We start from the raw sequence: 21654 nt of genomic DNA on the forward strand, positions 1-21654 counted from the left end.
TGCTAATGCTAATAATGTTAATGAAATAAACCCGACCTTAAATCTGACCCTAGATCTTAATTTTACCATCTCAAATGAAAAAGAAAGATAACCTGCTAAGACAAAAACAAAGCTTTTCAAAGAGCTTGCCCAAAGCTCATTCCAGCATGTATTCCACTTTGTCACATTCTTTCATGAGGGATGTCTGATATTTTCTGCTGATAATGGCATCAAAGTGTAATATCGTATCATATTAGTATTTCCTCTTTTAATGACACACCTTTCACATGCCATGCACATATACATCAAACTCTTCAGCTCCTCTCACTCAAAATGTCTAAATGGAACAGATCCGAGGTTTGTTTGGAAAACTGGCCTAACTTATAATGAAGCTGTTCTCATATTTTGCACAAAAAAATGACTAAAGTTTAAGTATGCGTGATAGATAGAGATTTGTGATGATAGTTCTCTGAAATTATTTTGTTTCTCTTTTTTTTTTTTTTTTGAGGGGGGACCCTGCATTTATTGGTAATGATTTAGACTATATTGGTGTATCGGAAATTGGTTAAAGAAAAGCCGATATCGAACATCCCCATCTTTCAGTTTTCCACAGCTGGTAGACAATCCTGCCACTCATCTTACTGAGAATAAAGAAAAAACAACACCTTTGGGAGTTTGAGCCATAGACCTGGCTGTCATGAGACTAAAGTGAGAATAACTGGATGACCTGGGGAGACAGTGGCACAGGAGTTAAGTGCTCGCCCCATAATCCGGTTGCAGGTTTGAGCCCTGCTCAGTCTGTCGCTGTCGTTGTATCCTTGGCCAAGACACTTAACCAACCTTGCCTGCTGGTGGTGGTTGGAGAAGCAGCGTATGTTGGGCAAGCGGCCCACCGGGGCGATGCCAGAATGCCAGATGGGCCAGTCCTTTCTTGGTTTCATAAAGGGAAACAGCAGCAGCCTGTCTAATTCATATGTCCATATTTTTTTTAAAGAAACACTTTGGAATTATCTTCCAAGAGTTATTATTGGAAGTTGCACTGACTCATAATAAAATGTGGAACAACAGCTTTCTGGCCTCATTTTCCAGTGTTCTCATGCACTCTTATCATCATCACCTTCAGAGTTTCAAACAGCAGCCCTCTGAGGCTACGGTGACACGACGCAGCTTTACAACCTTACTGAAGGACAGCAAACCCTCTACGGATATCTGTTGTTTAAAATAGAGCAAACACGCAAACTACTCAAGTACCTCAAACAAGCAGTGCTCAAACAGGTGCACAGACCTGTCAGGGTCTAACCCCACTCCATCAGAGCAAGAGTTTGGCAGAAGCAGAAAGGGCTGATCTCTGCTTAATGTTCTGCATAAAGAAGGAAGACATGTGTCGTCATTTAAACCAGTTATGAAGAATATGTTTTGACAGGAATAGTAGACTTCTAAAAATGTGTGTGTGTGTGTGTGTGTGTGTGTGTGTGTGTGTGTGTGTGTGTGTGTGTGTGTGTGTGTGTGTGTGTGTGTGTGTGTGTGTGGGTGGGTGGGTGGGTGTCCACAATCCATAAAAGAACAATAGCATAAGAGTTGATCAGAAGCCACTCATCTTATGCTAGTGTGATTGACATGCTTAAAAATAAAAAAATAAATCTGCTGATCAAAGAAATAACAATAGTAATGACTCAGGTGTGGCTTTTATTGTTTAGACCAATCTTAATTTAAACTGATGACAAACTGTTGTTTTGCTGTGACCTTTGGATGCACATATTAGCTGGAGCTTCAGGATGCAGAGCTTTGCATTTTCATCTTGCTGACTACTGGGATGTAAAGCCTGATAAGATTTGAATAAAGCACCAGGCGTTCACACAGAGACGAGGGTTTAGCTTCACAGAGAAACTGATGCTAAAGCACTTTAGATTTTATATTTTGTTCAGTTGCTGCTTAATGAAGTTCAAAAACCAAAACTATTTAAAGTGACATAGAGCAGTTTCCTAATCCTCCACCCTACTTGTTGAAAGAAAGTGGAATTACAACTAAACTAAACAACCCTGCATCACCTTGCTGTAGCTAGCGCTACCAACGAGCTAACACTAACATGTGCTAAGTCTTACTAAATAAGCCACAAAGAAAAAGACTGTTGGACAAACGATTTTTTTTTCTTACAAGTTCTGTAGCAACATTGCCAGGTCACCATCGGTCCGTGATTTTGTAGCCTTTATCAGCTTCCTCAAACTAGTGTATGCCACGCTGATATTTACAGCACTTTTAGCTTTTTGCTTCAACTCCAAAGACATTACCCCCAAATTCCACTACCTCCGCTCCGCTCCGGTCCGCCCCCGCCTTCCGCAGCCGCTCGCTTCCGAACTCAATTTTTACTGGTACCCGCTCTACAACGGCTCCGCTCCGGTGCGGAGACCTGAGGGGGGCAAACAAGCATGCGCGGGATTTTCGAGATCTTGCGATACAGTCCGAGCAATAAACGCGGAAGTTAGATCCAAACACCCGTTGTGCGGGAGAAGCATCGGAAATGAGCTGTTTAATCTGCCCATCATTGTGTTGAGAGATCAACAGTGTTTGGATCAACAAAGTGTGACTACTTTGATAGTGGCAACTGTATTTATGGCTTATTTTTGTGCATTTAAACTTCAGCCGCCATTGATAGTTGTTAAAAGTTGTTAAACCTGTGCATATGAAACAAAAAACGCCTTTTGTTTAGCGATTTATTGTGAAAAACGGAAGATGTGCTTGCTCCTTTTCCTGTTGGGCCGTTGTGATTTCTGTCCATTTACTGCGGAGGTGCTCCGGCGTCCGGCAAAAATAGGATCGATTCTATTTTTGCCGGACGCCGGAACAGAGGGCGCCGCACGGCGCCGCACTGCCGGAGCACGGCCGCAGTAGTGGAATTGCTCTGATTGACTAGAACGGGACCGATTTTGCTCCGGCGTTCGAGTCGGAGCGGAGCGGAGCAGAGGTAGTGGAATTTGGGGGTTACTCTCTTACTTTTACTTCCAGGCTTTGCCATGAACAGAAAAGCAAACTTTTTCTTTTTCTTGTTTTTACTGATGATGAGCAAACTGAAAAAGCTAACTGCACAGAAAATAGCCAACAGCCTTAATACAGTTATAAGAGCACCCCCTAGAACACCTATCTACCTGCTCCATAAAACTGTTAAGTGCAGTATCTGGCCAGCAGAGGCCTGTAGATTGGTGTCAAATATGAAACTGGTCAAGTTTCTAACCCAACCATCACTGAGATCAATTTTAAAGCTCTAGCTTAAAAAAAACTATTTAGTGTTACTTTAAAGGCAGACTAGGCAGTTTTGGCTTGCATTTAGCACCCCCTAGTGTTCCACTAGTGAAATCAAAAGTGAAACTTATCTCCTCGCTGTGCATTCCTCTTTTTAACACCTTCCTTTAACAGCTACAATGTCTCCTCAGCCTTCACTGGTTTCTACAGGAGCGGTTCATCATTAAAATGAAACAAATCAGCAGCGTTCATGATCGAAAACATGCAGGAAATGTGCTGGAAGCAGACTGCAGCGCCTGGCATGTCAGCTCCACTTTACTAAGTCCAACAAGGACCGGACCAGCACTCTGGCCCCAGAGAGTGGTGGGTGTCTGAGTGATTTCATTAACCCTGTAAAGGGTTATTTTAGTATATATTGGCTCAAGAAAAGTATTAAAAATATTTTTAAAAAACTGCATAGAATGCCTTTAATTATTTTATGAAAACATTAGGATTTATAGCAAATACCCAGATCTAACATCAAAAGCATGAGTTACATTTTACTTTATACGTAATATGTATTTGAGGTTGATATAATAGCAGACTATAAGAAATGGTGCTATGAAGACATTTTAAAAGACAGGCATGTAGGACCTATAATGTCCTCTTCCACTGGTATGAATTAAGTTGACTAATATGATTACTGAAAAATAATAACTATACTAATATCAAAGCTTGCTTTTACCACAATCATAGGTAGTTTTACAGAAACATTCAACAGAGACAAAGATGTCAAATGAAAAATGTGGTTTCTAGTATACACAATAATCTAGGAATGAATCAACAACAGGTCCCTGTAGTTTTAGGTCAATAACACCATCGACTCATACGGCCCCTCACTCAATAAACACTGACTTATGAGAATGTTAACAAGTCTTTTTTCATGTCTTCTCTACTCACAAGAACAGTCAAATCTCAAGTGTATGAATACTCAATATGTCATAACTCAATATACAACCATGGTAAATGGCCTGTATTTGCATAGCGCCTTAGGCTTCTACAGCCCCCCAAGGCACTTCACAAAACAATCAGTCTCACACACACACACACACACACACACACACACACACACACACGCTGATGGGGATGAGCTACATTGACAGAGGTGAGGCCTGCCAAACACTGGTGCCACCGGTCCTTCCGACCACCACCAGCAGGCAAGGCGGGTTAAGTGTCTTGCCCAAGGACAACACAGCAGCAGTTAGAACTGGGATCGAACCTGCAACCTTCTGATTACTGGACAATCAGCTTAACTAGATACTGCTGTCCCTCATCACACAGACTGATTGGTAACCACCTTATTGGTAACCACCACACTACCAACCTACTATAATAATAACAATAATAATAAAGTTATGTCATGAATATCTAGAACTGCATAAATGAAGAAAATTGAAACACACAAATAATAAAGTTATCTAATGCATTTCTACAAAAAGGGAAATGTTGTCATCTTCCTGGTTAAACCAGTAACCCCAGTTAATTAGAAGCTATTACATTAATTTCCTAATAATAGATTGACTGATAAGAACTTTTTCTATTGTCGATGTTGATGCCGATATGTAAAGGTCAGAGTCAGGTGATGGCTGATATATGCAGCCCATTTTGGGGCAGATTTTCAGGGCTGACATGTTTTCTGCCTTATCTGCATGTAAAACAGAACGCCACCGCAGTGGGGGAGGGGTCCACAAAAAAAATAAATCAATGATGAACAAGAGTCTGCTTCTAGACCTGCAGAGGGAGAAAAGAAAAGAAAAAGGACACAGCAATACAACAGGAGACAACTGTCACTGCGGCAACCTGATGAGGAAATATAAAATCAACATTGTTTTACTGAACAATCACGATAATAAATCGCAGTGCATTTAGTGCCAACCATAGCCTTAAGACTTGTGTTGAACGTGCCCAAGTCCATACTCATGAGAGCACCATGTGAGCACCTGTGTGCATACCCGCACTTGTATATGTAAGGTTTCTCTATAGGAGCGTCCAATAGAGAGTGTGAGGGGCCACAGATCTGCCTCCCAAAGATGCGTAGGAGATGGAAGGACCTCCAAGTCTCAGAGATTCAGGAGCTGCCCCAGAGCACAGGGACCCCAGGGAGACTGCGACCAGAAAAGCCCCTGACCCCTCAAGAGGCACAGAGGATTGCCCCGGGGGGGGCACAGCCAGCAGCCGGCATAGTCCCAGGGGATATCAGCGGCAAGCCCACAGGCCCGCCCGCAGCTTCCCACCCCCAAGCCGGCCGAGCCGGAACCCAGCGACCCGGGACCCAGGGGTGACCAGCCCCACAGGGGACCCAACAGAGCCCAGGGACCCAGATCCCACCAGGCATGCACTGGGATTAATCAGGCAGATGCTAAAAATCTTAAAACCCCTGACCTGGGAGCAGCAAACACTCAGGCAGACCAAGGCACCGCACTCCGCACCAAGTGTGACAGGGGGAGGAGAGGCAAAGATGTATAGCATCAAAAGAAGTCCCAGGAGAGGGGATGAGTCAAAGGCCCCACCTGAGATATACAGTCATACACAAACACAGTCACACACTCCCTCTCTCATGCTCACACATACACATACAACCTAAGACTCACAAAAATGCAAGCCAGACACCCACTCATGCTCTCCATACACACCTTATTCACCCTGGTCCCAGTACTGCTGCACAAAGGGTACAACCATCACCGGTTCCAAGAGTTTGACCCTTTCTGCTGACGGTGCTGATGAGCAGGCTCCCCCGCCCAACGCCGAGCAAAACGACCCACCACCCAGACCCCGGCCAGACGGCCAAATCCCCCTCCTAGCCTCCAGCCCTGGGAAGCCAAGCGACAACAGAGGTGTGCCAAGACCCCTTGTCACCCTCTGCCTGCTCCAATACAGTGTTAGTGCATGTTGATGAGATGTATTCGTGGCTGTGGTGAGTGGGCAGCGCAGGCATCGTCTGGCCTACACCAGCTGATGCCACCACACCACCCCTCTTCCCCCCACAGCCCTCTGTGTCCAAGTGCAGTTTAAAATTGGAAGTGGGCACCGGCACCTGGGATGAGGCTGAAAGATCCCCTTGCAAATGCCATTGTATGTGCTTACTCCCAAGGCCCTAAGTGTGTGTTTGCGTGGAATGTCGTCTATTCTATGCTAAAATTGTTACTACTAACAACAGCAGAGGCTCAACATTTATGAGCCTGAATCGGACTTGAAAAGCTGATCAAGTAAACCGACTGAGTACAAAATAAAAGTACATAAAAATTATTCACTTTACAATATTGTTTTGAAGCATTTAAAAGGCACAGTGTGTAACATTTCTGCTTGTTTGCTATCAAATTCTGGGTGTCGCGTTCAATTCAATTCAATTCAATTCAAGTTTATTTATATAGCGCCAAATCACGACAAGAGTCATCTCAAGGCACTTCACATAATAAACATTCCAAATCAGGTCAGTTCATTAAGCCAATCAGAAATAATGTTTCCTATATAAGGAACCCAGCAAATTGCATCAAGCCACTGACTAGTGTCAGTGACTATACAGCAATCCTCATACTAAGCAAGCATAAAGCGACAGTGGAGAGGAAAACTCCCTTTTAACAGGAAGAAACCTCCAGAGAATCCTGGCTCAGTATAAGCAGCCATCCACCATGACTCACTGGGGATCGAGAAGACAGAGCGCGCGTGCACACACACACACACACGCACACACACATACATACACACACATACACACGCACACACACACACACACACACACACACACACACACACACACACACACACACGCATGCACACACACAGACAAAGTAATGTGTCTACAGTTATATTGTGATGTCTTAGTAACTATTCTATTTGGTGAGAGATACACTTTATTGTATTTATCCTAGTGGATCTATAATTAAACGGATAAACTAGTAGTAGCACATCCAACGTCAAGGAAAGCAAAAAGTTATTATCAGGAGGGGGAGAAAGTTTAAGTGGTTAGCAGCAGTGTGCTAGTCGATGGTCCCCTCCATGAGGCCACCACAGCTCAGCAGAACATCGTTGTAGCTTCTTCTGGGGAGAAAAACACTTAGAGAGAAAATAAAGTTAATAGCTGAAGTTGCAGAAAATAATACAGCAGTCCTCCAGCAGTCTAAGCCTATAGCAGCATAACTACAAAGATAACTATGGATAATCTATCCTATTTAGATGTAGGCATGTTGGAGGCAGGGCAAGGGAGAGCTGTCTTTACCGACTGTACACTCCACCTCCCTGTACTCCCCCACTTGTCCAGATTTAGGCTAACATCAGATTTTAACCATAGGCCCTATCAAATAAAAATGTTTTAAGCCTATTCTTAAAAGTAGACAAGGTGTCTGCCTCACGGACTAAGGCTGGGAGCTGGTTCCACATGAGAGGAGCCTGATAACTAAAAGATCTGCCTCCCGTCCTAATTTTAGATATTCTGGGAACCACCAGTAAACCTGCAGTCTGAGAGCGAAGCGCTCGGTTAGGAACGTATGGAACAATCAGATCACTGATGCATGATGGAGCTTGATTATTAAGAGCTTTATATGTGAGAAGAAGGATCTTAAAATCTATTCTGAATTTAACAGGTAGCCAATGTAGGGAAGCTAAGACAGGAGAGATATGATCGCTCTTTTTAATTCTCATCAGAACTCTAGCTGCAGCATTTTGGACAAGCTGAAGACTTTTAACTACATTCTGTGGACTTCCTGAGAGTAATGAATTAAGTAATCCAGTCTTGATGTAATAAATGCATGAACTAGTTTTTCAGCATCACTCCTGGAAAGGATGCTTCTAATCTTAGCAATATTCCAAAGGTGGAAAAAGGAAATCCTACAAACCTGTTTAACCTGGGAGACATGTCCTGGTCAAAGATAACACCAAGGTTCCTTACTTTGTTCTCGGAGACTAATGTAATGCCATTTAGGTCAGGTGATTGACTAAGCAATTTCCTTTTCTGGATTTCTGGTCCAAAGATGAGAATGTGGTGCTCACTCCTCACCCCTGCCACGTGGACCTTAAGGGATAAACCATCAACCCTGCTCACTTTCCTCACGGGGTCACACCCATTAGTGCAGTGGGAGGGTTAAAAGAATGTTGGAGTGTTTCTTTATTTGTTCAGGATCGATCAATAAGCAATTCCAAAGCTACTGTATAATCTATAGGAACATCAACAACATCATTATACTGTAAAATTCCTCAATTGGCGTTTATTAGCTCTGTGTCTGGACTTTATGTTGTACAAAGAGCTTTTCAATGTGCAGGAAAGAATCTGGAGGTGTATGACTAACAAGCTGTATGGCAAAAGAAGAGAAAGTTGGGGTCAAAGTAAGTGATCCTATAGGTCAGGCAGAAGGCAGCCGATGCTGATGAAGGAGATCCTCACTAAATCCATCTCTGTAAACACACTGAGCTAACAGCGAAGCCTCAGAGCAAATGTTAACGCAGCATTAGAATTCATTTAATCTAATTTTATGTGGTAATCTTACAACCTAAGCTAAATTTGTTTCCTGCCTTTTTGCAGTGGATTATTCTCTGTAATTTTAGGAAGAAAATCCTGAAATCAACCACAAACACTTAAATAAGTAAAACTCAACACACTCTAGTGATAAATACAACAAATATTAATATGAAAGTGAACTTCACATAAATGTTCTTCTGCTAGAATTGCCTCTTGTTTTGGGCTTCTGGTGCAGCCAGGTGTGTGTCATGGTGAAGAATAGCGATTTGGTACCAACAATGTGCACAAACACGCACAACCATTACAAGTTATACCTCATGGTAATGTTTCTGATAATAGAAAATGTATTGTCACACGGCACTGCTGTAACAAAGACATAACCTACCAAACATTGCTTTCCTCGCTTTTTGGTGCCAAGTTCAGATTTTCTCTCAACACCAGAATTTACTGTCTATTGTCAAAATTTCAGAAAAATAATCTGTCACTCAAATATCGTAAAAGAGGAGAGCCAAACACAGACGGAGCTTTTCAATGTGGGGCTGAAAACAACAATGTGTTTGAATCTTTCTTATTCTAAAAACCTGAGGACAGGAAACATGTTGCTTGAGAGGGGAAACTAAACTTACATGATACTCTGTTGATTTGTTCTGTTATCTACAACCTAATTGATGCTCCCCACTAACACATCAACATGTTAACAATCACAAAATGTATTATTCAAAGTAAAAAAAATTTGGGATGGACGATATATCTGCATTAATATTGGTATCGGCCGATGTTAGTCATTTTATAACATATCGGTATCGGTCCGATAAATAAAACCGGGCCGATATTAACAACCGATATTTTATCCATCTCGTCTCCATTTGTTGGCCTGTTTCAGAGGGTGAGGGGGGTGATGTGTATTTGTTTAGTCATGTGAACAGTGAATGAAATCACCTCAGAAGCGTACTTGTGTGTGCTGTGTGTACATAATAACGTAAAGTCAGCTTTAGTAATTTTCATTCTACACAAAATCAGCTGATTTTAGAAGCATTAATATCAGTATATCGGTATCTGCAAACATCGGTTATCGGCCATAACAGTGATCTTAATATCGGTATCGGCCCAAATTTTCATATCGGTGCATCACAAACAAAAAAACCTCATTGTACAGAATATACCACAAGATAACACTGTTAAGCAATGTCCTTTTTGGCTTTTTTTAAATGTTCTAATCACTGAATTTTGACACAGTCCCTCTCAAATCCCTTCAAAAGGCTCTGATGGAAGAAAGGTCACCCATTTTCCTCCCCACTCCAATCGCAACACTCATCTATGTTTATATGCACTAATATGCATGTTTATAACAATAAATTTACCTAAGTGGTTCCATAGACAAAAGCAGAAAATTATTGGAATAGGACTCTTGCATTTCACTAGCCTGGCCTGCCAGACTCGTCCTCTGTTTAATTCTGCACAGAGAAAGAGTCTGGTAACTTACAGGCAGAGAGGAACATGAGGGGTGGGACTAGCCAGCTCAAAAATAACCAATCAGAAAAAAGACGGATATGATGACTGTACTGTGCAACGCTGTAGTTTTTTTTAGCTGTAGTCAAAAATGCCATCTGGCAATGGCACAAACATCTTTTTTATTAGAAGAAAGGCTTTTAGCGCTTCTACTTGTTGTTGTTTTAAAGACGTGTCCAAGTCATTTAGAACAGAGGAAAGAGCCGCAGCGGACTCCGCCGCTCTTTGTTGTTTATGAGAAACTGAGCGTCGCTGTGTGTGACGTCCGCGATGCTGTAGGTTTTTAGCTGTAGTCAAAAATGGCGCCTGGCGACAGCAGACATCTTTCTTTAGAAGAAAGGCTTTTAGCGCTTCTACTTGTTTTAAAGATGTGTTCAAGTCATTTAGAACAGAGGAAAGAGCCGCAGCGAACTCCGCTTCAGTTGCCACGTTTATGAGAAACTGCATTACGGTGTGTGACGTACGCCACTCAGCGCTGATTGGCTCGGTTAGAATTCTCAGGGGGTGGGGTTACTTGAATAGGAGAGTTCCCAAACCCTTTCTCTGTGCAGATTTAAACATAGGAGGAGTCTGGCAGGCCAGGCTAGTATTTCACAGGATTTTTCCATTAATATTTGTACAAAATGATGCGTCACATCTTCCCCACAGACAAAAGTCTGACCTGAACCACTGCACGGATCTTTCTGAAACTCGTGAGCAGGTCTTCATTAGACGCATCTACAATTGTTTACCTTTTCAAGTTAATTTAAATGAAGTTAGCATCTCTAAATAAATAAACACAACAACCACAGAAATGTCTACAACTCATCTTCGCTGGTAGAGGCTGACAGTCATGAACTCAAACTTTCAATGCTAAAAGATCGTGCAACACTTTGCCAAATTGCATGAGATAATTCATAACTTCTTTTAAAGAATGAACCAAAATTGCTATTTTCTATCATTTCTCAACACAAGATGTTCTTAGCCGTAACATCGGCATGACAAACAATCAGGGGACTATTAGTCAAAGAACGTTGTGCCTTGAATATTATGTTTATTTATTTGGCAGACGCTTTTATCCAAAGTGACTTACAATTTATAACCTATAGGGCATGTTGTGATCTGTGGGGGAAACCGGAGTACCCGGAGGAAACCCACGCATGCATGGGGAGAACACGCAACTCCACGCAGAAAGGCCGCAGCCGAGTTTCGAACCTGCAACCTTCGTGCTGCGAGACAACAGTGCTAACAACTGCGCCACCATGCAGACATTAGCCTCTTACCTTTGCTGGTATAATAAACTGATAACAAGTCACCATTGTTTGTTACTGCAGCTGGATGTGAATCCCATATTAAGCTCTAATGGTGGTCTATTATTACTTTGTCCCAAACAAATAAATTACATTTAGAACAAAACAAATACTGACAAAGGTGTAGTTTCATTTTAAACTGTATGAGACCAAGTCAGGGGTTTTCAGGAGGTTGTGACGCTAAATCAGTCACTGGACTCATCCATCAGCATCATTCACTGAGTACACATGTGCACCATTCAAATACAAATCAATGTCAATGAATCTCGTTACACAGAGATCTGCAGAACACGTGTGCAGCACAAAGACGACCTACCAGCAGGCACCGAGCAGTTGATCCATGTGGAACTACAGCTACCACTGCACCAAATGACAAGGCTGTGATCAGTCCCACCAACCCGACTGATGCAGACAAACTAACACAACCTTACTTACTGAGTACATATTCCCCCAAGCACACAGGGACACAAATTGCATATGTTCACGCTCAGATTATCCCTCTGATCTCTAAAACCCATAATCCCACAAACATAAAAAAAAATTCTAACATTCCCAAGATGACTTAAACGTCATTACGTGATCGAGACATCATGCCACATGAGATGACTTCATCTTTTGCTGCTATAACTTTTGCATATTTGTAAACGATTTGAAAAACCTTTAACTGCAACAAATTAGGGTTGAGCCATGCTCATGTTCCTTTATTCTGAGTATAATATTAATAGCATGCTTGCATAATGAAATATTGTAACACAAATGGAAAAGACCCATCCAAACTGAGCCCTCGTGTGTGCTATTTGTGGAGTCAGGAAAGAAAAAGTGACTCATCTTTCTTGTATTGTCAGGGATTATCTTTAATCCCTGTTTATGACCGCACTGCATGAAAAATCATTCATTGCAGCAACTTTTGTTCAAAAACAGAGGAGCAGATAACCAGTAATCGGATTCAGCTAATGCCCATGTTGTAAAACGTGTGTAAATCGCTTTCACAATAGTGTCAAAGACAGTATTATGTCATTCCATCACTTACTACCCTCCCCCAGCCTTAAAACCCTCTGTGAGACACACACACACACACACACACACACACACACACACACACACACACACACACACACACACACACACATTCTTCAAATGCTTCTGAGCTACGGTCAACAACATGACAACAAATCAATTTATCGTTTTAAAATGCAGATGTATTTATTGTTTGGCTCCCTGATTACATCAGTCAGTCTTTAAGGTTTGCTACAGAGGTTAAGTGATTCCACACAAGCAACAACACAAACTACATGTGACAAAAATGATTATTCTGGTCAGTTTTGCTGCAGAGAATCTCGGCTCTGAAGGTGTTCAAGCTTGGAGCGCGGCGCATTTTCCTGCAGTAGCACCGTATGTGTACCGTGTGCTTTTATTACTTCATCAGCACAGAAAAAAACAGCAGTCACACCTCTGATCTCTTGTTAAGGCAGAAAATACATTCCTCCCCACTTAGCTTTACAAAACTTTCCCTTTTATCTTGGTGTAATTTGTGCTAGCGGCATTGAAATTTGGCTTGGAGGGGAACTCTCTCCTACAGTTAGAACAGAACATGAGCTCATGAGAGATGTAGAGTAAAAGCAGCAACTAAACACACTCCCACTGGGACCCTGCATTAAAATGATGCTCAAGAAAAAAAAAGTCTAAATAGAAGAAGAAAGTATCATTTCTATAGCGCCTCTCAAAAAAAAAAAATCACGAGGCGCTTAGATAGATCTTTTATCATTCTAATGTTCTGCAGCACAAAATCAAATGTCCCCATGGCCCCAAAAAAGTCACACCATCACTGCTTTATTTTATTATGCAACCTGCAAAACACAAACAAATCCTGCACTGAAAGTCCAATAAGCTCCAAACTTTTTTAAAAGCAATAAAAATGATGTTTTTATATTCTATTATTTTCATTCTGCATAAAAAGTCCCAATATTTCCACATCTCAAAGCATGGCGACAATCGTGTTGTCAGCTGGACAAGGAAATTCAACTGATTAAATAAATGATTCCCCATTTGGCCAAAGGTGGCTGACTGAATTTAAAGGCTAACTTTAGCTGTCTGTACTTTGCAAGTGGGGAAAGCTTGCAGAAAATGGGCTTATCAAGTCAGGCATTAGTGGAGGACTGGGATGGAGGCTTTAGAAAGTGCAAATAGCTCACGGGAACTAAATTTGACCAGAAACACACCTTCCCTGGAATTTTCAACCCACTCACGTAGGTGGATCCAAATCACAGTCGGGGGAATTTGAAAGGTTACAGCAGTAACACACAGTGAATGCACTCCCTTTAATCATAGATATCATCATTATATCTATTCTTAGAAGTACCAAGCCTCGCTGGAAATCTGCAGCATATCGGTGGTTAAAGGAGAGGTCACTTCACTTCCCCCGTATTCATGAATATTTTGTCCACTGCCCTTGTTTTTAAGTATCATTCTTCTAGAGGCGTGTTTCAGTCACTGAGTCAAAGGCATGACCTTTATATCACACGTGCGTAGAGCAAATGAAGCTCCACAGCTGAATTTAACTCTGGAGTGAAACAGGAAGGATGATCCAGGCTGGGTGCGACTGGGAGTGGCTGGAAAATGACTAAACACTAAATCAGAGGATCAGCGATCTGAAGGGAAGCTGATCATTAAATGATCATTTCTAAAACGCCGCCCAGCAGAGACCATTGCACAAAATTCACAAGAGGCTAACACACTGAACACGACTTGTAGCCATACATCCTGCAGTGAAAACAATATTGATTCGGAGCTGGCCCAACCTGTCATTTGTTATTTGCTGATCGCATGTGAAATTTTGCGGTCTGGTGTTTACAGCCTCCCTTTGCCCCTGGAGGCCGGGAGAGAACACCAGGAGGGCAGACCGATGCAGGAATGTAACCTTATCGCTTCATGACAGAGACCCTGACAGAATGGTATCAAAGCCTGATATATTTGGGACTAAACAATGTGAATTCCATAATTAATACTGATAAATCTCATAGCTCCTCCATGTTTGGAGTTTATAGAAGTGAACCACTGAGGCTAAAGTAAAGCAGAGATCGCTGACAAGAGAAAACTTTAGAAACAGTGCAAACAGCACGTGAGACGTAAAAAGCTGCAATATGGAGAGGATGTGGCTATGGGAGTGTGTGTGTGTCTGTGTGTTTGTTGGGGTGGGGGGTTTGGGCCTGGATACCAGCAGAACCAAAATGCATGAGATGCAGTTCCACATGAAGAAGTGCGTTCACTGTAAAGTGTCTCCCTGAATCAGTCAGATGTACAGAGTGCTGCATAGAATCTCTGCATCAGTCTCGTTAGCCTACAGATTTATCCCACAGCGGCCATTATAACCCCAGAAATCCCAGTTCTGCTTGCATCACCACAGATCAGTGTCCTGGGATCATGAGGCACTGCAGTGAGCCTCTCGCCTCTCATTCCTGTAAGGACTGCTTGTTTGGTGCATAAACTCGCCACAAGCCATCTAGACATTAGCAAAGACAACACAAGAAAAGGAAACAACCACCAGAGAAGCATGCCTGATTACATTACAGCACGCATTCTTCCTCCTGCACACACACACACACACTCTTTGGACCACTTAACAGCATGCAGTCCAGAGCACATTGTATCCTGCAGCTGCTGGGCAGCTTTAACAGGACACACCTCTACAGCATCTTTCTAACACTCCATTACAACATGTGTGTTAAGAAGAGGGGGCTGAAATACACACCTGTGAGCTGCCCCGTACACCGGCCGCCTCTTGTGAGGGGTGTGTGAGCTTGGTTTTCCTGGCTGTCCCGGCATGCTTGCGGCAGGTCTGTTATTTGCTGTGCTCGTCTCTGTGGTGCCTGCCTGCCTGCCTGCGAGTGTGTGTGTTTAATTCTCCCAGCTGGTAGTGCTGCTGCTGCTGACGTCCTCTGCCGAGCACTGTGGCGTCAGTTCATTCAAAACATCCCCTTTCCCGCCTCTCCCGTGTTGGTCGAGCTTCTTAGAAGGAGCTAAAAATACACGCAATCACTAGACTGTCCCCCTGTCTTTGAGAGCGCATTACGCATGTGATTGGTATTATTAAGGCCACTCAACCACATCCATGAATCATGCAAGGGGCTCTAAAACGACACGTCACAATCACGAGCCATAACAGACATAATTGTAGTCAAATCTCTCTCTCTCTCTCTTTCTGTGCTTGTAATTGTGCTCTTCTGTTGTTCACCTCTCGTCGTCTAATGAATGCATCCCACAACAGAGCTCTGCTGTGTGTGCACCTCCCTGAACCGGACACTCTCCCTGCTCCATTCCCTCTGCAGTCATGCAGGAAATCCATACAGCAGGAAAGTAAAGGAAGGAAAGAAAGAATGAAAGAAAAAAGGAGCTTTTATGTTTTTTGTTAGAGCTACTTGACTATAAAAAATTTTTATGTTTATTTATTTAGCAGACGCTTTTGTCCAAAGCGACTTACAAGTGATCATCGGCATGTTGCCCTTGAGGCTAACAACAACTAATGTTTTTTTGTCAATGTCAAAATTATTTAATGTGATTACTCATTGTGTCCTTCACATTACCTTGAAAGTTATTTATCTGATTACATGAAGCTGAAAATATCCAAAGTTCATATTGTAAGGAGGCATTTATGTCAGTAAGTGGTCGAGTTATTTTAGTGGTGATTAAATGAATAAATTAAAAGGCCAAAACTACATTTATAATGATGTGGTCCTCTTATCCTCATTGAACCACGACCTTTAACTCTCGCAAAGGAGTTTTGCAGGCAAGTGTGATGTAGCTGGGATGAGGATCAGTACCGCTAAAGCTGATGGCATTGTAAAAAAAATGGTAGATTTTCACAAGCGAGGATTGGGTGGAGCGGGTGATCGACACATGGGTCATTGTCTGCAGTGATGCAGTATTTTCTGACGAAGACAAAACTAAGCTAGGAGCTTGATTTGCCAGTTAGTCTACATTTACAACCCTTACCGGTCAAGAGCTTTGGTAATGGTAAATGACCCGTATGTAGGGTGAGGAGCTCCTATATGTGGGAACAAATCTGCGTATAGCCACTACTCGTCCACTTCGAGAGCAACTGATTTGGGAATTTAGTCAGGATGCCCCAAGAATCACTCGCAGGGAAGATGTTTCAGGCATGTTTGTCCCGGAGAACCGAGACACACTGAGTATTGGAACTGATGGTCTAGGCTGGCCTGAGAACGTTTTGGAGATGGTGGAAGTGCCTGTGGGACCTGGCAACCCAGATACGCAAAAGGAGACAAGAAGAGATTATTTTTGTCGTATTATATTCAATGCCAATTACCATAAAAATGAGCAGATCTATTTAGTAATATGAAAAAATAAATAAAGAAATATGTTTTTAACATTCATACATTAGTTTTAAACATGATCAGATGTCAATTAATTAAGACTAATGCATTACTTAAAGTATCTTTCCGGAGTTTTCCCCAAATGATGTATGATTTTTCAGAAATCCATAAACTTGATTATCTTATCATGTACAGTGATATAATGTAAGGCAGCTTTATTTATGAGAGGCACATAATAAACATTCCAATACAGGTCAGTTCAATAAGCCAATCAGAAAAAAGTTTCCTATATAAGGAACCCAGCAGGTTGCATCAAGTGACTGACTTGTGTCAGTGACTTTACAGCAATCCTCATACTAAGCAAGTATTTAGCGACAGTGGAGAGGAAAACTCCCTTTTAACAGGAAGAAAACTCCAGAGGATCCTGGCTCAGTATAAGCAGCCATCTGCCATGGCTCACTGGGGATCGAGAAGACAGAGCAGACACACACACACACACCAACACCAGCCCACCCACCCACACACATATCCACACACACAACAAATGTACCGAATAATGTGTCTATGGTTACATTGTGATTTCTTAGTAAATATTCTATTTGGTGATAGGGTTGTCACGGTAACCGGTGTAGCGGTAAACCCCGGTAAAAAGTTGACAATAATAATAACCGTCTTGTTTTTAAAAAAACTATTTTATCTCAGTGGGTTTACCGTGGCTGTGGTGTAGGCGCGGTGACCCTTACCAGCCACCGTATCATCTGCTGAAGTTGCCGGCGGCACATACGCACTTTGTTGTTTACAACCAAAACTTTCTTGAAGCTAAAGCTGAAATAATGGCCAAAGGAGGAGACGGCAGCGCTCAGGAGGAGATTTTTTATCCCTCAAAGAAGACAAAGTCGGAAGTACGGGCATCTTTTGGATATTTGAAGAATGCCGAGGGACAGTTGATAGAAGACGACTATCCTGTTTGCAGCACGTGCAGAAAAAGTGTCTGTGAAAGGCAGTAACGCTTAAAATCTCATGACACATCTGCATGACCATCACCCACAACTCTACAGTCAACGCAAGGCAAGCTAATGTTAGCGTTTTAGCTAAAATGCGTGATCCAAGGATTTGAGTTGAGGGAGAATGCAACGAGTTGCTATATAAAGCAGCCGCAGCGCCGCTACCTGCATATAAACCGTGTCGCGGACACCCCCATATTAAAATGACGCTATGCATTACGGGGCTCCCAGGGGCAGATAAGAGTTGGTCTCTCTCCGAGAATAATTATGAATTTAACAATGATTACTGCCTGATGACGTTTTCCCACATCTGCAAAGCTCACTGGAAGGACACAAACCGAGGACGATATTTTCCTGATATAGGGTTTATTACTCAAGTAAGGGTAAAAAAGTATCTGATTAGAAGGCTACTTGAGTACTGAGTATCATCTGATCTAATATTTTTAAAATGATGACATCAAACAGACAAAAAATAAGAAGTTATGGGCAAATATTGGTATTTTAAAGACTAAAAGGGAAATATGTAAACAAATAAACAACATAATTACAAAATAACACATTTTAGGCAAAGTTTAGACACAAACTGAGGACAATATTTCCTGACATACAGGGTTTATTTAACTGTGTGAAAATGTAGCACGTTTAAAAAAAATACCGCGATAATACCGAAAACCGTGGTAATTTTGGTCACAATAACCATGAGGTTAAATTTTCACACCGTGACAACCCTTTTTGGTGAGAGATCAAATTTATTGTATTTATCCTAGTGAATCTATAATTAAACGGGTAAACTAGTAGTAGTACATTCAATGTCAAGGAAAGTAAAATGTTATTATCAGGAGAGGGAGAATGTTTAAGTGGTTAGCAACAGTGTTCAAGCCGAAGGCCCCCTCCAAGAGGCCACCACAGCTCAGCAGAACATCATTGTAGCTTCTTCTGGGGAGAAAAACACTTAAAGAAAAAATAAAGTTAACAGCTGAAATACCAGGAAATAATACAGTTAAAGAGCAGATTGTAGAAGAAAGTAGTAGAGTGTGAAAAGTGGTCAGTGTGTCCTCCAGCAGTCTAAGCCTATAGCAGCATAACTACAGAGATAACTCTGGATAACCTAGCCTTTTAGATGGAGGCATGTTGGAGGCAGGGCAAGGGAGAGCCATTTTGACCGACTGTACACTCCACCTCCCTCTACTCCCCCACTAAGCGCCTCGTGATTTTTATCTTGAGAGGCGCTATAGAAATGATATTTTCTTCTTTTCTTCTTCTTCACTTGTCCAGATCTGGATTAACATCAGATTTTAACCATAGGCCCTATCAAATAAAAACATTTTAAGTCTAGTCTTCAAAGTAGACAAGGTGTCTGCCTCATGGACTAATGCTGGGAACTAGTTCCACAAGAGAGGAGCCTGATAGCTAAAAGATCTGCCTCCCATCCTATTTTTTAGATATCCTGGGAACCACCAATAAACATGCAGTCTGAGAGCGAAGTGCTCAGTTAGGAACATATGGAACAATCAGGTCACTGATTTGTGATGGAGCTTGATCATTAAGAGCTTTATATGTGAGATGGAGGATCTTAAAATCTATTCTGAATTTAAAAGGCAGCCAATGTAGGGAAGCTAAGACAGGAGAGATATGATCTATCTTTTTATTTTATAGGATGACTTTCCAGGCTAGCTCCTCATATTTCTCTGATTCACGTTCCACTACAGAACAACACTGCCCAAGAAGATCACTGTAAACTGCTTATAAGGGAAATGCTGCCAGATGCATCCTGATAAGATGAAAAGGGAAAAATTCAAATCGGAAGAAAAAAAAATTCTGGCAACGTGAGAAATGGAAGTGAAGACCGGGCTATGACCCAACAGCTAAAGAGACTGATGACTCTGCTGTGATACAAATCTCTTCTATCAGCTAATATACGAAGTCACACCAAAGATGAAACATGTTTTCTGCACGGGCTAAGGTCTTCAGAAGTTCAGATTAAACTGACAACATCTGCACCCACACACATATCACCATGCAGTCAGAGCATCCAGCCGCTGCTGCCCTCGGCAGAGTTTCGCCCCCTGCTGCTCTTCCCCATCCATCTGCAAAACACCCTCCTTCACATCTTGTCAAGGTACCACAGGAGAAGCAGCCCTCGCACTGTAAGAGCTTCATCGGATCTGTAATGATGACAACATTCAGACAGATCTCCAGGCATAACTGCCACCAGCGACCGTTTAAATTGTGCATTAGTTTATAGTTTCTTTCTTTGCATAGAAGAACAGCACCATGAAAAGCTACTGCATGAAAACATCAACAGGCACAGAATGCAGTAACAAGGTTTGTGCGATTAACAAAAAGGCTACATACAGTAAACATGTCTCTTATCAACAACAAGATGGTTACGGTAAATAAAAACACAAACTGTGTATTTTGGAATGCATACATTGCTTAAATCAAACTCTCAAGGTTCCTTAAAGCAGGGGGTGTCAAACTCAAATTCACTCAAATAATAAATTGGAACGCAGTCAAAACTCGGAAAAGTTGACTGCAAATGTGAACATTTTCCTTTATCTCCAATATGTATTGTTGAAACTTTCATTTGGAAACAGACACAGAATCTGGAATAACCAAATTATACACAATTTTAAATAAAAAATTTAAATAGAAAATCAGTGGTATTCGTTACTTATTGTGTCTCAATTATTTTTTCTTTTTATTCCTTAAATTATGTGTATATTCAGCATTTTTGAATTTTTTTCCTTTGAATTTTTTAGGTATTTCTATTTTATGTTTTCTTGTTTATTCTTTATTCTTATTTTTACTTTCCTTTTTTGCTATAAAGTCATGACATTTTCATAGTTCAGCGGCTCTAGGACGATAGCTGTGATTACATTCACTATCTTTACTCAGAAAAAATTATTACAAACTGAACTAAATATGATGTAATAGTAGTAGTAGTAGAATTACAAAATATAAAACATTAACAATTGCTAACCCACAGAATTAAAAGCCAGATCATAAAAGTAGGTTTTCAGCCTAATTTTAAAAACTGCTACTGATGGAGAGTCCCTAATAGTTAGGGGCAGTGCGTTCCACAGTTGTGGACCCGCAATGGAGAACGCCCTGTCCCCTCTCAACTTCAACCTGGCCTTAGGAGCCACAAGCAGCAGCTGGTTCTCAGAGCGGATGTAAATGTGGGACAATCAGCTGTCATGGCTCAAACCAGGGACGGCGTTAGGCCCGGCTACTTGGGCTGAAGCCCCGGATGTTTTATGAAAAGCCCCGGATCTAAATCGCGGAAGTAACATGCAGTACCAAAGTCCAACAGAGAGGGAGCAGCTGGCAGTAGTTTGTATACAGCCTGCCTGAGCCTCCACCACTGAAGAAGAAGCCCTTCAGCAGCCGGCTTCTTCTACACTCTCTGCCTGAAACGCATGAGTGAAGATGGACATAAGGACGTTTTTTAGACCAAAAGTACCGTGACAGAACCCCAGCTTTGATGAGACTGGTGTTGACTCAGGTTTGTGAGTCTTATTTGAAAATATTTGTTGTGCTGCTGGTTTGCCTAAAGTTAGCTTATCAGGTAAAGTTGTTGGAGAAAGAAAGGGAATATTTACTATCATCTCACACTAAACACTAACAGGAACAATACTCTGCCCTGAATATGCTTAATATGTAGCTTCAGATTAAAAATTATGTGGTACAAGACAAATATATATGATGTTGACTAGTGCGTGTCACGTGTGTGTGTGCGCGCGCATATGTGCGTGTGTGTGTTAAGTCCCGGATCTTCTTCAGTCCTAAATCCACCCCTGGCTCAAACAGAT

The 21654-nt window shown here is 41.8% G+C and overlaps 1 protein-coding gene across 13 annotated transcripts in view; it reads right to left on the reverse strand.

Annotated features, from left to right (window-relative positions):
• Positions 1–21654, reverse strand: part of plekha7b (pleckstrin homology domain containing, family A member 7b) — a 176497-nt gene that overhangs the window by 68052 nt on the left and 86791 nt on the right. The window contains exon 1 of one of the 13 annotated variants that reach the window (XM_015953115.3): positions 15254–16094. The exons of 11 other annotated variants lie outside the window; for them this stretch is intronic. In XM_015953115.3, coding sequence (XP_015808601.3) covers positions 15254–15327 — 74 coding nt within the window. In that variant the 5' untranslated portion in view covers positions 15328–16094. Of the gene's footprint in view, positions 1–15253; positions 16095–21654 lie in introns of those variants that run through there. One more of the 13 variants, XM_070555023.1, reaches the window with a different exon arrangement.

Source organism: Nothobranchius furzeri, chromosome 9 (assembly GCF_043380555.1).
Source record: "Nothobranchius furzeri strain GRZ-AD chromosome 9, NfurGRZ-RIMD1, whole genome shotgun sequence".
Taxonomy (NCBI): Eukaryota; Metazoa; Chordata; class Actinopteri; order Cyprinodontiformes; family Nothobranchiidae; genus Nothobranchius; species Nothobranchius furzeri.